The sequence below is a fragment of the Osmerus eperlanus genome, chromosome 7 (assembly GCF_963692335.1).
Source record: "Osmerus eperlanus chromosome 7, fOsmEpe2.1, whole genome shotgun sequence".
In the NCBI taxonomy this organism is placed as follows: Eukaryota; Metazoa; Chordata; class Actinopteri; order Osmeriformes; family Osmeridae; genus Osmerus; species Osmerus eperlanus.
Window position 1 is genome coordinate 2288937 of NC_085024.1, and position 16427 is coordinate 2305363.

At 53.9% G+C, this 16427-nt stretch overlaps 1 protein-coding gene across 1 annotated transcript in view; it reads left to right on the forward strand.

The window, feature by feature from the left end:
* The window catches only part of rspo1 (R-spondin 1), a 22687-nt gene extending 8251 nt beyond the window's left edge, over positions 1 to 14436 (forward strand). Inside the window, exons 2-5 of the mRNA XM_062466140.1 lie at positions 4073 to 4264; positions 7218 to 7361; positions 8485 to 8694; positions 14255 to 14436. Of these exons, the coding sequence (XP_062322124.1) occupies positions 4192 to 4264; positions 7218 to 7361; positions 8485 to 8694; positions 14255 to 14436 (609 nt within the window). The 5' untranslated portion in view covers positions 4073 to 4191. The remainder of the gene's footprint in view (positions 1 to 4072; positions 4265 to 7217; positions 7362 to 8484; positions 8695 to 14254) is intronic.
* Positions 14437 to 16427: the final 1991 nt, after the last annotated feature.

The window sequence follows — 16427 nt, forward strand, 5'->3', positions numbered from 1 at the left end:
GGGAGGGATCTCAGTGTCACCTGAGATGAGCTGGATGTAGAATGACCCCCCCTTCACCCCCCTTGCTGAAGCACCCCCTCACCCCCTCACCCCCTCATCCCCCTCACCCCCCTCACCCCCTCACCCCCTCACCCCCTCATCCCCCTCACCCCCTCATCCCCCTCACCCCCTCACCCCCTCATCCCCTCATCCCCCTCACCCCCTCATCCCCCTCACCCCCTCACCCCCTCATCCCTCAACCTCAGTGCCCCCCCCCACCCCCCTACTCTGCCCCCATCCGCATTGCCCCCCTTCACCCCCACCTTAAACCCCACCCACCATGCCCCCCTTCACCCCCACCTTAAACCCCACCCACCATACCCACACCTTAAACACCAGCTACCATGCCCCCCTCACCCTCACCTTAAACCCCACCCACCATGCCCCCCTTCACCCCCCGCACTCTCTAACCTCCCACCCCCTACTCACTTTCTGCCCCCCCCTTCCCTCGAACCCCCTGACCCCCACCCACCCCTCCCCCCCAGTGGTTAAATATGACACGTGTGATTTCAAACAGCAGTGAAAAGACCCAGGCAGCACCTGCTGTGTTGCCATGGTTCATGCATCCACAGGAGAAATGCTGTCAACGTCTTATCTGAGTGAGGCGTCTGCCCTGGGTGTGCACTGCATACGTACACACCATAACCACACAGCGCCCTAAATCTCAGATAATCACCACAGTCGCAGAATGCCGAGGCCCATAGAAACAGGATGTGCACTTTGACACGCTTTTCTCTAAGCAATCATTTTGAATTACTGGCTGGCTGGCTGTAAGGCGAGGGCTGGTCTGTGGGGGGAGAGCAGGGCTGGTCTGTGGGGGGAGAGCAGGGCTGGTCTGGGGGGGGAGAGCAGGGCTGGTCTGGGGGGGAGAGCAGGGCTGGTCTGGGGGGGAGAGCAGGGCTGGTCTGGGGGGGAGAGCAGGGCTGGTCTGGGGGGGGAGAGCAGGGCTGGTCTGTGGGGGAGAGCAGGGCTGGTCTGGGGGGGAGAGCAGGGCTGGTCTGGGGGGGAGAGCAGGGCTGGTCTGGGGGAGAGCAGGGCTGGTCTGGGGGGGGAGAGCAGGGCTGGTCTGGGGGGGAGAGCAGGGCTGGTCTGGGGGGGGAGAGCAGGGCTGGTCTGGGGGGGGAGAGCAGGGCTGGTCTGGGGGGGGAGAGCAGGGCTGGTCTGGGGGGGAGAGCAGGGCTGGTCTGGGGGGGGAGAGCAGGGCTGGTCTGGGGGGGAGAGCAGGGCTGGTCTGGGGGAGAGCAGGGCTGGTCTAGGGGGGGAGAGCAGGGCTGGTCTGGGGGGGGAGAGCAGGGCTGGTCTGGGGGGGAGAGCAGGGCTGGTCTGGGGGGGAGAGCAGGGCTGGTCTGGGGGGGAGAGCAGGGCTGGTCTGGGGGGGAGAGCAGGGCTGGTCTGGGGGGAGAGCAGGGCTGGTCTGGGGGGGGAGAGCAGGGCTGGTCTGGGGGGGAGAGCAGGGCTGGTCTGGGGGGGGGAGAGCAGGGCTGGTCTGGGGGGGAGAGCAGGGCTGGTCTGGGGGGGGAGAGCAGGGCTGGTCTAGGGGGGGAGAGCAGGGCTGGTCTGGGGGGGGAGAGCAGGGCTGGTCTGGGGGGGGAGAGCAGGGCTGGTCTAGGGGGGGAGAGCAGGGCTGGTCTAGGGGGGGAGAGCAGGGCTGGTCTGGGGGGGAGAGCAGGGCTGGTCTGGGGGGGAGAGCAGGGCTGGTCTGGGGGAGAGCAGGGCTGGTCTAGGGGGGGAGAGCAGGGCTGGTCTGGGGGGGAGAGCAGGGCTGGTCTGGGGGGGAGAGCAGGGCTGGTCTGGGGGGGAGAGCAGGGCTGGTCTGGGGGGGGAGAGCAGGGCTGGTCTAGGGGGGGAGAGCAGGGCTGGTCTGGGGGGGAGAGCAGGGCTGGTCTGGGGGGGAGAGCAGGGCTGGTCTGTGGGGGAGAGCAGGGCTGGTCTGGGGGGGAGAGCAGGGCTGGTCTGGGGGGGAGAGCAGGGCTGGTCTGGGGGGGAGAGCAGGGCTGGTCTGGGGGGGGAGAGCAGGGCTGGTCTAGGGGGGGAGAGCAGGGCTGGTCTGGGGGGGGAGAGCAGGGCTGGTCTGGGGGGGAGAGCAGGGCTGGTCTGGGGGGGGAGAGCAGGGCTGGTCTGGGGGAGAGCAGGGCTGGTCTGGGGGAGAGCAGGGCTGGTCTGGGGGAGAGCAGGGCTGGTCTGGGGGGGAGAGCAGGGCTGGTCTGGGCTGGTCTGGGGGGGAGAGCAGGGCTGGTCTGGGGGGGAGAGCAGGGCTGGTCTGGGGGAGAGCAGGCTGGTCTGGGGGAGAGCAGGGCTGTCTGGGGGGGAGAGCAGGGCTGGTCTGGGGGGGAGAGCAGGGCTGGTCTGGGGGGGAGAGCAGGGCTGGTCTGTGGGGGAGAGCAGGGCTGGTCTGGGGGGGAGAGCAGGGCTGGTCTGGGGGAGAGCAGGGCTGGTCTGGGGGGGAGAGCAGGGCTGGTCTGGGGGGGGAGAGCAGGGCTGGTCTGGGGGGGAGAGCAGGGCTGGTCTAGGGGGGAGAGCAGGGCTGGTCTGGGGGGGGAGAGCAGGGCTGGTCTGGGGGGGAGAGCAGGGCTGGTCTGGGGGGGAGAGCAGGGCTGGTCTGGGGGAGAGCAGGGCTGGTCTAGGGGGGGAGAGCAGGGCTGGTCTGGGGGGGGAGAGCAGGGCTGGTCTGGGGGGGAGAGCAGGGCTGGTCTGGGGGGGAGAGCAGGGCTGGTCTGGGGGGGAGAGCAGGGCTGGTCTGGGGGGGAGAGCAGGGCTGGTCTGGGGGGGAGAGCAGGGCTGGTCTGGGGGGGGAGAGCAGGGCTGGTCTGGGGGGGAGAGCAGGGCTGGTCTGGGGGGGAGAGCAGGGCTGGTCTGGGGGGGGAGAGCAGGGCTGGTCTGGGGGGGAGAGCAGGGCTGGTCTGGGGGGGAGAGCAGGGCTGGTCTGGGGGAGAGCAGGGCTGGTCTGGGGGAGAGCAGGGCTGGTCTGGGGGAGAGCAGGGCTGGTCTGGGGGAGAGGAGGTGAGGGGTTATCACTTGTAGGTTTCTCCTGAGAGAATCTGCTCTGGATCTCCAGCACAGTTTCAAGTAAACAGAGAGGAACCGTTCAAACAAACGTGTTTGTCAAGGACACTTGTGGGATTAGCTGTGCACCTTGACCCCAGCTGATATCAGCAGCAGTCAGGTTCATGGTATGCTGTGTATGTAGCAGAAAGCTGCATCTTTCACCGAGGACTATCACAGCTGCTCCTTATATTCTCGATAAACTTTGATTTCAGATGTGTCCAATTTCTGTTGACGTTGGTTTGTAATGGTTGTGTTCTCTCTCTCTCTTCCTCCGTACCTTCCACCCTACTTCCTTCCCTCCCGTATCTCTCTCCATTCTCCCTTTTTCCTCTCCCTCCCTCTCTTCCTTCTTTCCTTCCTTCATTCCTTCCATCCTTCCTTACTTACTTCCTCCTTCCTTCCTTCCCTCCCTCCCTCCCTCCCTCCCTCCCTCCCTCCCTCCTTCCCTCCCTCCCTCCCTCCCTCCCTCCATCCCTCTCCCTCCCTTTCCCTCCCTCCCTCCCTCCCTCCATCCCTCTCCCTCCTCTCCCTCCTTTCCTCTGCCTCCCTCCCTCCTTCCCTCTCCCTCCTCTGCCTCCTCTCCCTCCCTCCCTCCCTCCCTCCCTCCTTCCCTCTCCCTCCTCTCCCTCCCTCCTTTCCTCTGCCTCCCTCCCTCCTTCCCTCTCCCTCCTCTCCCTCCTCTCCCTCCCTCCCTCCCTCCCTCCCTCCTCTCCCTCCTCTCCCTCCCTCCCTCCCTCCTCTCCCTCCTCTCCCTCCTCTCCCTCCTCTCCCTCCTCTCCCTCCTCTCCCTCCCTCCCTCCTCTCCCTCCTCTCCCTCCCTCCTTCCCTCTCCCTCCTCTCCCTCCTCTCCCTCCTCTCCCTCCCTCCCTCCCTCCCTCCCTCCTTTCCTCTGCCTCCCTCCCTCCCTCCTTCCCTCTCCTCTCCTCTGCTCTCCTCTCCCTCCCTCCCTCCCTCCCTCCCTCTCCCTCCTCTCCCATCTTCTCCACAGTTAGCACCGAGGATCCTCCTTCCTGTTCCAGTGGTTGTGAACGCTGCTCTGAATACAACGGCTGTTTCAAATGTCGTCCGCGGCTCTTCATCCTCCTGGAGAGGAACGACATCCGCCAGATGGGGGTGTGTCTGTCCTCCTGCCCAGTGGGCTACTACGGCATGAGGACCCCCGAAACCAACAGATGCATCCGTGAGTAGGCAGCCCTCCGCGTTGCCATGGAGACGTCCTAACGTTGGTGTGTGTAAACAGAGGGTGTGTGTTCCCTCTGGTGGCAGGCAGGGCGGACAGACCTGGATGTGGATTTACTCAGGGACATGGGCAGAGAGAATGACACTCACACACACACGCACACACACACACGCACATACATGCACAGAATCTACCAGCTAGTGTGCTCGGCCGGATGAGAGGGATGTGTCTGGGATAAACACTCCAGAAACCTCCAGCCTAGTGTTCTGGTGGAACCCAGGAATGTTCTGGTGGAACCATCTCTGTTCTGGTAGAACCCAGGAATGTTCTGGTGGAACCATCTCTGTTCTGGTGGAACCATCTCTGTTCTGGTAGAACCCAGGAATGTTCTGGTGGAACCATCTCTGTTCTGGTGGAACCACCTCTGTTCTGGTAGAACCCAGGAATGTTCTGGTGGAACCATCTCTGTTCTGGTAGAACCCAGGAATGTTCTGGTGGAACCACCTCTGTTCTGGTAGAACCCAGGAATGTTCTGGTGGAACCACCTCTGTGTTCCTGACCCAGGAACGGCAACAATATTTTAATTGTGGGTGGAAAACCGAACCGAAAGAAAATCCCAAAACATTTCTTACGCTCTTGTGTTTGTCTGTTTTTTCAGCGGACGTTTGTCTTTTGTGTGGCTTGCATGCACATGGTTCACGCCAAGCCACGTTAAGGCAGTTTACCGTTACACAAACACAGGAACATGACTGTAACTCGAACCCTTAATGTGGGATTCATTTAGTTCTGGGTTTGTTCACGCTACACGTGCATGGCTTCAAATCACAGGAGATTTCTCAGAATCAGGGAAGAGAAATATGTCAGTTTTGTTCTGATCATTTACGCTAAACCGTACAGCGATGCCACGTCCCTCTCCAGCCGTCCCTGCTGATGTGGAGCTGTAAGGAGATCAGTTGTATGCTCGGGTGATATGACCCTCTAGATGGACTGTGTTCCTGCTAGCCACACCACAGCTCTCTACCAGAGGTAAACATTACCAGTGGATTGTTTTTATAGAGCAAATCAACATTTTGATTAAAGAGCACGGCATCTTGTAGTCATTATATTTCATTACAGCAGGAACTTTTTGGAGTTTTTCTTTTCTTGTTTTGTGTTGTTTTGTTTGCGTGCTTGGTACCCTCCCTGTTACAACATCTTTGTAATATCTATCAGATGGGCAGGGCTGTCTTAGGTGCTTCTCCCCTCCTGGCCTGGTCTCTCCTGGCCTGGTCTCTATCTCCTGGCCTGGTCTCTATCTCCAGGCCCGGTCTCTCCTGGCCTTGTCTCTCCTGGCCTGGTCCCTCCTGGCCTGGTCTCTCCAGGCCTTGTCTCTCCAGGCCTGGTCTCTCTCCTGACCTGGTCTCTCTCCAGACCTGGTCTCTCCTGGCCTTGACCCTCCAGGGCTGGTCTCTCTCCTGGCCTGGTCTCTATCTCCAGACCTGGTCTCTCCTGGCCTTGACCCTCCAGGCCTGGTCTCTCTCCTGGCCTGGTCTCTCTCCTGGCCTGGTTTCTCCTGGCCTGGTCTCTCTCCCGGCCGGGTGTCTCTCCAGGCCAGACCTTGTTAGCAGGACCAGGGCTGGGAGCACGTACACAGTCACCATCTCCATGTGCCGTCTCAGATGGCTGTCTGGGACCGCAGCAGCACTCTGAGCAGATAGCAGGAGTGGCCCACTGTGTTGGCGTCTCCAGCCTCTCTCCAGCCCCTCTCTCTAGCCTTCACTCTAACCTCTACTCCAGCCTCTCTCCAGCCCCTCTCTCTAGCCTTCACTCTAACCTCTACTCCAGCATCTCTCTAGCTTCTGCCCTGCCCTCTACTCCAGGGTCTACTTTAGCCTCTACGCTGGCCTCGGACCTCTATGATCTACAGCCTCCTACTGAGTCAGTTTAGATACCATTTATTTACTCTGCTCTCCCGGAATGTCTACTGTCCAGAAGGCCTCTGCCTCCCTACTGGAAACCACATCCATCCATCACATCTTTGTACAACGCTGATTGTTTCAATAAGATTATTCTGGAGACGTGTGGGCATCTACCCTTAATCTCTCCTTAATCTCTCCTTAATCTCAGTGTAATCTCAGGGATTTGATTGAGGAAAGATGGTTAGTCTGTGTCTATAGATTGCACACAGCAAAGTGGAAGAAGTCCTTGCTCTCCCCACCCTCCAGCCCCCCCGCCCTCCAGCCCCCCCGCCCTCCAGCCCCCCCGCCCTCCAGCCCCCCCGCCCTCCAGCCCCCCCACCAACGAAAATTAGATTTCAACTTTGGGGGGCACAATTACATTGACATTTTCTCAAGAGCATTTCCCAGGGAACACACACCAATGTTTGTAACACTAATCTATCTGTTAAATTTATGTTCAACTTAAAAAACGCTTATTATGTGTTTATAATCTGTACAAGTGCCTTCCTTGCATGCTATAAATATTGCAATGACTTAGTTATGTTTGCAGTGATATATTGAAGAGGACAAATGGACAAATAGTATTTTTCCTTCCCTCTTGGCCTGCGCTCGTCCCAGCCCTCTCGCCGTATCGGATGAGGAAGATGCTGAGATCAGTGTTATTCATGAAAACCCCCTGAGCACGCTATACCAATTTTTTATCACCAGTAAATCTCTCACAGGCGATAAAAATCTAGTAACATTCTTGCGCTCCCTGAGGGAAACTTGGTCCCAGCTCGGAGCAGTCCAGGGGCTATTCGTCCTCAGGGTGGATGGATGCTCACCATAAATATACTGCTTGTATGAACTCAGGGACTACAAATTGTGCCTATAAATGTGTGTTGTTACAGATACATGCCATGCTGCCTCTGAACACCATCACACACCAGGACTCCGCCTCTCCTCCTTCATCTCTCTCCAAAACTCACGTCTGGTTTTTGTTGTCTTGTTTGTGTTCTTTCCTCTCTTCCTTCCAGAATGTAAAATAGAAAACTGTGAGGCGTGTTTCAATCGAAATTTTTGCACAAAATGTAAGGACGGCTTGTATTCACACAGAGGACGGTGTCTCCTTCACTGCCCCGAGGGACTCAGCACCACTAACGGAACCATGGAGTGTGTAGGTGAGCGACATGTCACCTCTCAGCTTTGACTCCTGACCCCAGGTTGGCCGACCCTGTCTGCCAGAAGGGAACGCCAGTGTTTAAATGACTAAATGTTTAAGTGGTGGCTGAATGTAGGGCAGATTTTCTGTGTACAGGAAGCTTGAGTCTCTGTGAAGATCTGACCTGTGACTCTGCCTGAGAGGATGGATAGAGGAGGGAGGGAGGAGAGAGGAGGGAGGGAGGAGAGAGGAGGGAGAGGGAGGAGAGAGGAGGGAGGGAGGATGGAGGGAGGGAGGAGAGAGGGAGGAAGGAAGGATAGAGGAGGGAGGATGGAGAGGAGGAGGAGAGAGGGAAGATAGAGGGAGGTTAGAGGAGGGGGAGAGGGAGAGAGGGAGGAGGAAGACAGGGGGAGAGAGAGAGGAGGAAGAGAGGGGAGAGGGAGGGAGGGAGGGAGGGAGGGATGGAAGGAGGAGAGAGGGAGGAGAGAGGGAGGAGAGAGGGAGGGAGGAGAGAGGGAGGGAGAGAGGGAGGAGAGAGGGAGGGAGGAGAGAGGGAGGGAGAGAGGGAGAGGGACTTTTATCTTCCTTCTTTGTCTTGTTTCTCAACCTCCATGGAGCTGAACTCTGGAGGGAGGCCTGCTGGCTGATGAAGCCTTGTTAGTTTTCTTTAGAAAACGTCTCTGTCATAAGTAAACAAACACTGTGCTAATGGAGGGGTTGTGGTGGTGGTGGTGGTGGTGGTGCTGACTCACCCTGCCTGCTCCAACCCTCCCCTGGCTGTTCTTCTTCCCGTGACTACTCCCCCCCTCTCCTGACTCTATATCTGTATGTTCTATTATCTATGTGTATGATCTATTATCTACCTGTGTCATCTAATATCCATACTCTATCTGTATGTGTATTATCTATGTACTCTGTATGAACTTCTGTATTTCATTTCTATCTGTATTATCTATTATCTCTCTGTATCTGTCAATAATCTTTCAACAGTAAACTACATTTATCTATCAGCAGTAAACTATATCTATCTGTTAATCTACTGACAGTAAACTCTATCTCCATCTATTAATCTGTCGACAGTAAACTATCTGTTAATCTACTGACAGTAAACTCCATCTGTGTCCATGTGTCTCCAACTCCAGAATGTGAGCTGGGTGAGTGGAGTGCGTGGGGGCCTTGTATGAAGAATGAGAAAACCTGTGGCTTCAAGAAGGGCACCCAGAGCCGTGTGAGAGAGCAGGCCCAGACGCCCAGCCCAGAGACCCCCTCCACGCCCTCCTCCCCACAGCCCTGCTCCCCCCCCACAGAGACACGGAGGTGTGTCGTCCAGAGGACAGCCTGTCGGAAGGGAGGTGAGAACTGTCACACCCTCGTCACATGACACACTCTCTGCACCCTCGTCACATGACACACTCTACACCCTCGTCACATGACACACTCTGCACACCCTCGTCACATGACACACTCTCCACACCCTCGTCACATGACACACTCTCCACACCCTTGTCACATGACACACTCTCCGCACCCTCTTCACATGACACACTCTCCACACCCTCATCACATGACACACTCTCTACACCCTCGTCACATGACACACTCTCCGCACCCTCGTCACATGACACTCTCTGCACCCTCTTCACATGACACACTCTCCGCACCCTCTTCACATGACACACTCTCCGCACCCTCGTCACATGACACACTCTCCACACCCTCGTCACATGACACACACTCTACACCCTCGTCACATGACACACTCTCCGCACCCTCGTCACATGACACACTCTCCGCACCCTCGTCACATGACACACTCTCTACACCCTCGTCACATGACACACTCTCCACACCCTCGTCACATGACACACTCTCCACACCCTCGTCACATGACACACTCTACACCCTCGTCACATGACACACTCTCTACACCCTCGTCACATGACACACTCTGCACACCCTCGTCACATGACACACTCTACACCCTCGTCACATGACACACTCTCTACACCCTCATCACATGACACACTCTCCACACCCTCATCACATGACACACTCTCCACACCCTCGTCACATGACACACTCTCCACACCCTCGTCACATGACACGCTCTACACCCTCGTCCCATGACACACTCTCCGCACCCTCGTCACATGACACTCTCTGCACCCTCTTCACATGACACACTCTCCGCACCCTCTTCACATGACACACTCTCCGCACCCTCGTCACATGACACACTCTCCACACCCTCGTCACATGACACACACTCTACACCCTCGTCACATGACACACTCTCCGCACCCTCGTCACATGACACACTCTCCGCACCCTCGTCAAATGACACACTCTCTACACCCTCGTCACATGACACACTCTCCACACCCTCGTCACATGACACACTCTCCAAACCCTCGTCACATGAGACACGTCACCCACAGCAGGATATGAACAGGGACAGGAAGTGGAAAGATACAAAGTTCCTACGTTCAGTCAACATAGTTAGGATTTCTTCATTCTCCTCTGGACCAGGATTTACTTGTTAAAATACTTGAATCTGGCCAGATACCCAGGACATAATGGAACTGAGGCAACTTCAGAGGGTTTCTTGTAGTCAGTTGGTTTAAAGGAACTTCAACATTTTCTGCCTTAGCAGTAAAAAAGACCTGTCAGAACTTTATGGCCCGAGGCTGAGATTCAGAGCATAGAGAGAACCTCACCACACACACACACACACACCACACACACACACACACCACACACACACACACCACACACCACACACCACACACCAGACACACACACACCACACACACACACCACACACACCCCACACAAACACCACACACGCACACAGCAAGCTTCGAGGTATTACCTGCTAAGGGAAAACATTTAGACCGCTAGTCAAGGTGTGGGAGTGCAATCGGGCGCTTGGCTCTGAGTTTTATCTCCCCATTAGCACAGTCTAAGTTCTCACTCTAATCCATGATATTGTTTTATTGGGTTGTCTAATTAAAGTACATTTTCAACCAAAGTTGGAAGGCTTGACTTCTTTAACGGCCATTGTAAACAAGCAATACTCCAAAACTTTATTAGGGAGAGGCACGCTTAACAGATCCCAGCCGGGCTGGAGGGCTGAGGAACAGCCGGGCTGGAGGGCTGAGGAACAGCCGGGCTGGAGGGCTGAGGAACAGCATGTTGGGTAACTCCAGAGAACAGATCTACCAGCCGGGCTGGAGGGCTGAGGAACAGCCGGGCTGGAGGGCTGAGGAACAGCCGGGCTGGAGGGCTGAGGAACAGCCGGGCTGGAGGGCTGAGGAACAGCATGTTGGGTAACTCCAGAGAACAGATCTAGTTCTTTCAGTATTTACAATACATAATAACAGGTCATTTGAAACGCATGGGTCACTCACTGTACAAAACCTAGGGAAGCTTCAAGGGTACCAAGTCCAATTTCTTTCACAGAAATATTAATAGGATATCTTTAGATATCTTTAGATATAATATATATAGAGAGAAGCCCAAAGAAAAGTCTGGCTTGTGATTCTTTAGTGAAGTGGAGTGGGGGGGGGGGGAGGGGTAAGGTCTGACAGCTCTGTTTGAGAAATGAGACGCATATTTCCACTGCGTGACGCCGGCATGCTGGAAAGAATTTCCACCACGGATTCAGAAGAATAATTAACAGTGAAATATTATAAACTGGCCCATAAAAGTTCTTCACAAGCTGCCAGGACGGCATACTGAGTGCTGCTGGGTCACAGGGAGAGACGAGGGGCCATATACAGCACGGCTGACATCACCAGCCAGGGGGGGGGGGGGGGAGACGAGGAGGGGGGGGGGGAGACGAGGAGGGGGGGGGGAGACGAGGAGGGGGGGGGGATCCAGACTCACAAAATGAATCCTGATTTAGTTTAGCTAGTTAAGCTGTCGGTCTAGATCGGGTTTTGAGAGATTCGATCTGTAAGATCGCTAGCACCCCCGCCTCCCCGCTATTCCGAGACATATAGCTGTTATGAAAACGGGAAGACGCTCTCCGGCCAAGGCGCACAGATAAACGGACTTCTCTCGTGGATGAACTTCTGTGTGTTGTGTACCGTATCGTCGTCACCCTAGCCTACTCCTTTGTTTTCACCTGCCTTTTCCTCTCCATGTGCTGTTCCAGCACGCTGCAAGCCCATCTGCTGCAAGCCCATCTGCTGCAAGCCCATCTGCTGCAAGCCCATCTGCTGCAAGCCCATCTGCTGCAAGCCCATCTGCTGCAGCTGGAGCATTCACCCGGGAACCGCTGCAGAGAACACAGGGGGCAGCGCTTGTATAACCGCTGATTTACTGGTCCGCAGATCTCACGCTTCGTGGAGATTTGGCCGCGCTGTGCCTTACTCCTTCCAGTGTCTTCACAAGCGGCTTTGCTCGACGTGTGATTGCTTATATCAAGTGTCGGTGTTTGGGCTGGATAGAGTGAGAGCAATAAGAGGTCAGAGAGCACGTTGTCCTTAACTGAAATACTGTCACAACTGTAAGAGTTTTTGACACTGACCCCTGACATAACCGACCCTTGATGCTCTGCTGTAGATAGACAGGCCCATGTTTAGTTGATTGGTCCTTTTCGTGAAGTCATTGTGGGCCTACAGCAATCGTCAGACAGTAACAGACGGCTATGACATCAGCACACACAGCACAACAACAAATCACCTCAACATCACTGACCTCACAACATGTCACCTACTTAGTTACACTACGTTGCCTACTTTCTACTTGCGCTATTTGACTTTGGATAAAAGCGTCCCCTAAATACAACCCGATATCGAATCTAAACATCGACACTGAGGCTTCTCTGCGGATCTTAGAAACACAAAGTCTCCAAAAGTCCTGGGCCAGGGAAGCTGCGAGCTCTGTCCGGATGAGAATCTTCAAGAAACCAATTAGAGACCAGCTTTAGGTTACATGCTTGCTGAAAGTTTAAGGACTTACATAGACATTCGGTGTGTTCGATTTCATCCACGCCGGCGGCACTTATTAATTTATCCAGTGTCCCTCGCCCATGGAACCGCATGAAACATCTTGTATTTACATTACTGATTAAAACCAATTTTTATTAAATGCTGAGGCGATTACTACCAGCCAGCACATCGTATGAGTAAGCAATTGTATTTTTATATAATTTTTGTGTTTAAGTATACATTTATTTTTCTGTAATTTTGATGGGGGTGGCGACCGTAACGCCCTTTAATAACGAGCCGCCACTGGCTACAACACAAGAAAGACAAACGTGACGTCATTCACAAATCAGCCTCCAGATTCTTTTGTTTTATTATTCAACAACAAAAACGGAGATGTGGCGTAAAGTCTCCAGATTTGGAAACTGCACCCGCCACCCTCGTAACATCTGCCAATGCAAATGTAAACTCATCTAGTTTTAGAGAGACTCTATCCTCAAAATCTATAATCTGGGTTTAACACATGCATCTTCAACAGAAAAAGACTTTTTTTCTTCTTCTAATTCATGTCAACTGAGTGAGTTAGGCAGGGCTTAAGCTTAGGTTTCATTAGTCTATTTACAAACATAGGCTTTTGAAAACTACAAATGTCCCCCCCCTACCTGTCATCAAAAAGCTGTCCCCTCCACATTTGAAAACAAACCTACGCCCTTGGAGTTGTGGAACCTTCATGGTCAAGTAGCCGACTTCAGAGAACACATGAAGGCCTGGTGAACATACACAAGTAGGCTCCAAAACAAGTGTCCCTGCAGTCCAAAACAAGTCCAACATCCAGCCAAGGGTTTCCAGCCCTCCCTCTGGTGTTGACTCTGTTGCCAGGGACACTGATTCTGGCAACACCGTTCATAGTAAACATCTAGGAGTCTGGCTGCTCCTCATCAACCCTACGTAAACAATCACTGTCTGACACCTGACACTAACAGACGTTCCCTTTTAGCAGCCAGCCCTCTATCCACCACTGCCATCATTAGCGCTCGGAAATGTTGATCTCATTTCGCTAGCGGTTTGGGTGCAATTAGCATCAAAGATTGGACCATGTAACTTGTTGGTGAACAACACGCTTTGATGGACGGAGTGGGAACTAGCCATGTAGGGGGGCTAAGGTGTGTAGGTAGCCCTCTTCAACTGTGTGCTTGCTTCCGTCCAATCTCTGCTGAACAGGGTTATTTTTTTTCCATCCAGCGTAACCTACATGGAACGCTCTTCAAATGGCTGTTTGTTTTTAGAGAGCAATTACACACTTAGGATGAGTGACAAGCACTAGAGCCGCAGGAGCTAGGAGAGGGGGGGGGTCGAGAAAAGTGACGTTCACCTCAGTCAACTCCAAATGTTTACATGTGCTCTAAGGTTCTGTCAGCCGTGGCATGTTCGGTCGCTAGGACGTGTCTGGTTCAGGCTTTGTCGCCGAGGCTGGATTGTTATTTTCCGGTCTGGAGTTACGGTCTATCAGGCTCTGCTGTATGTCTCCTGTCGCGGCGCTGTGTCAGGGCTCTGTGTCGGGGCGCTGTGTCGCGGCGCTGTGACGGGGCGCTGTGTCGGGGCGCTGTGTCGGGGCGCTGTGACGGGGCGCTGTGTCGGGGCGCTGTGACGGGGCGCTGTGACGGGGCGCTGTGTCGGGGCGCTGTGTCGCGGCGCTGTGTCGGGGCGCTGTGTCGCGGCGCTGTGTCGCGGCGCTGTGACGGGGCGCTGTGTCGGGGCGCTGTTTCGGGGCGCTGTGACGGGGCGCTGTGTCGGGGCGCTGTGTCACGGCGCTGTGTCGGGGCTCTGTTTGTGGCGCTGTGTCGGGGGGCTGTGTTGCGGCGCTGTGTCGGGGCTCTGTGTCGGGGCGCTAATTATATTAATAACTGATAAAAACCCAGACGTTTGTCACTGGACACGTTCACGTTGTGAAATCCTGTTTGTTGCTTCCCCCCCTCAGATCATAAGAACAAAGGAGAGCGAAGTGGGGATCAGAAGAATAAAGAGAAGGAGCCTGGTGGCAGGAAGGAGGGGGGGCGGGGCGGGAGGGAGGGGGCAAAAGGAGGGGGCAAGAAGAGGAAGGGGCAACACCGGGTTACCACGGCGCCCAGCCTCACCACCAGACCCAGTCCTGTGACCTAGCCGGTCGCCGTGGGGGGGTGGGGGGGTGGGGCGCAGGGGAACCATGAGGAGACTAAACCCCACCTGCAGCAGCCGGCGCTGGACCCAGTCAGGCTGAGGGAGGAGGAGGGGTGATGCTGCTATGCATTCTGGGTGATGCTCTGAGAGAACTGGAGGATTGCTGCAATAAACGACAAAACGGAAATGCCCGAGGAGAACGGGAGGATGGAGGGAGGCGGAAGAGGAGACATCTGACCGGCTGCACGTGTTACGGCTGGACCTTCCTGACCGGCTGCACGTGTTACGGCTGGACCTTCCTGAGGGGCAGTTTGGGGCCGGAGTTCTGCCAGGGGAGAAACGGGAGGTTCTACCGGGAGGGCTGAAAGGTACCAGATCGACTGGTCTGGGTTTGATCCTTGACCTGTCCATGAAGTCTGACCCTTGACCTGCGCATGAACTCTGACACTGTGGGTGACACTGAAGAGGATCGATTCAAGCTGGAGGCCTGATCATGATTCAGGGGCTTGTGTAATCAATTAGAGCCCCTGGTCATATTACAGCTGGTTTGAATCCGTTTCATCCTGGTTTGTGTGCCCTGGTGTTTGTGAGAGAAAGCAGAGCGTATTTGATGTAGAGAAAATAAACAGTATTAAGATTTAGTATTCTCTATTTGTGTTCTATGATGGAACTCTAGAAAGGCACTGGAACTAGTGGTTGTGGTTGTAATGAAGGGAAAGAGTCTTCAAATCAATGTTTTTGTTTGTAGAGAACCGATTCCAGAATGAAATCCACAAAAGATGTAGAGATGGATTTGTTGGAGCTCAGTTTAAGTCCTGACCCGATGTTCGACCAAAGTTACCCATTCGATAGCTTAACCGTTTCAAATGAAATACAGTAATTATCTAATAGACAATATTGTTCTGCCCAGAGAGCTGGGAATGAAGCATCTCTCTGTTTGTTTGTCATGTCTGCAGTTCCCACATTCTGATCACATATATGACTGTATTTGTGTGTGTGTGTGTGTGTGTGTGTATTGTACAGGTTTCTGCATGGAAAGCTTGATGTTGATCTTGTAAGCTCACATTCAGTTTGACTTCACAGATTGAAATATGAATAACATGAGCATAATATCATAATCTGGCAGACCAGGTGTTTATACCTGGGCTGAGGTACCAGTTTTTTAGAAGGGACTTTGAGAGGAACATTAGCAGATTCCACAATAAGGGCACTGTGGCATACTGAGATTTAATAAGCAATAATCCTTAAACCTCTCATTATGTCAACCACATACAGCTGCTCAGTAATCGTTCATGTTTGCTACAGGGCCTGAAATATTCCACACTTCCTGTTTTGTAAGACACAACTTTATCAATCTAGATTAGAAAAATCAACGTCAATCATTTATACAAATAATGCTACGTCTGGTTTCAGCTACATGACAACCTCTCATACATGTCTGTCTGGTTCTGCACACAAGTCTTTTTGAAGCAGTCATTGTCACATGTCTGTTTGTTTCACACAACATATTATCCTTGAGAGAAGTTATACGCAACATATGAATTCATATTGTGGATTGTGATACTCAACTGATCAGTTAATCATCGTTCATAATGATTATTAGTATCAGATTGTATTACTTCTGTGAAAGCTGAAATAAAATTCTGACGAAAATAATATTGAACAGCTCCTGTTGTTTATTATGTGAAGTCTTCCTCCAGTATTGTCACAAAATTTAGAATTCCGTCTTTCTGTGATTGTTGTGAGAACATCTACAGAGACTGCAACTGAATAACTCTAAGAAAAACATCCCTTCCTCCAAGTCAGTCTTGAATTAAAGTACCGTGTATGTTTGTGTGTGTTTGTCTGTGTGTGTGAGTATGTGTGTGAGGATGTGTGTGTGTGTGAGTGTGTGTGTGAGTGTGTGTGTGTGAGTTTAAGTGTGAGTGTGTGTGTGTGTGTGTGTGTGAGAGTTTGAGTGTGAGTGTGTGTGTGTGTGTTTGAGTGTGTGTGTG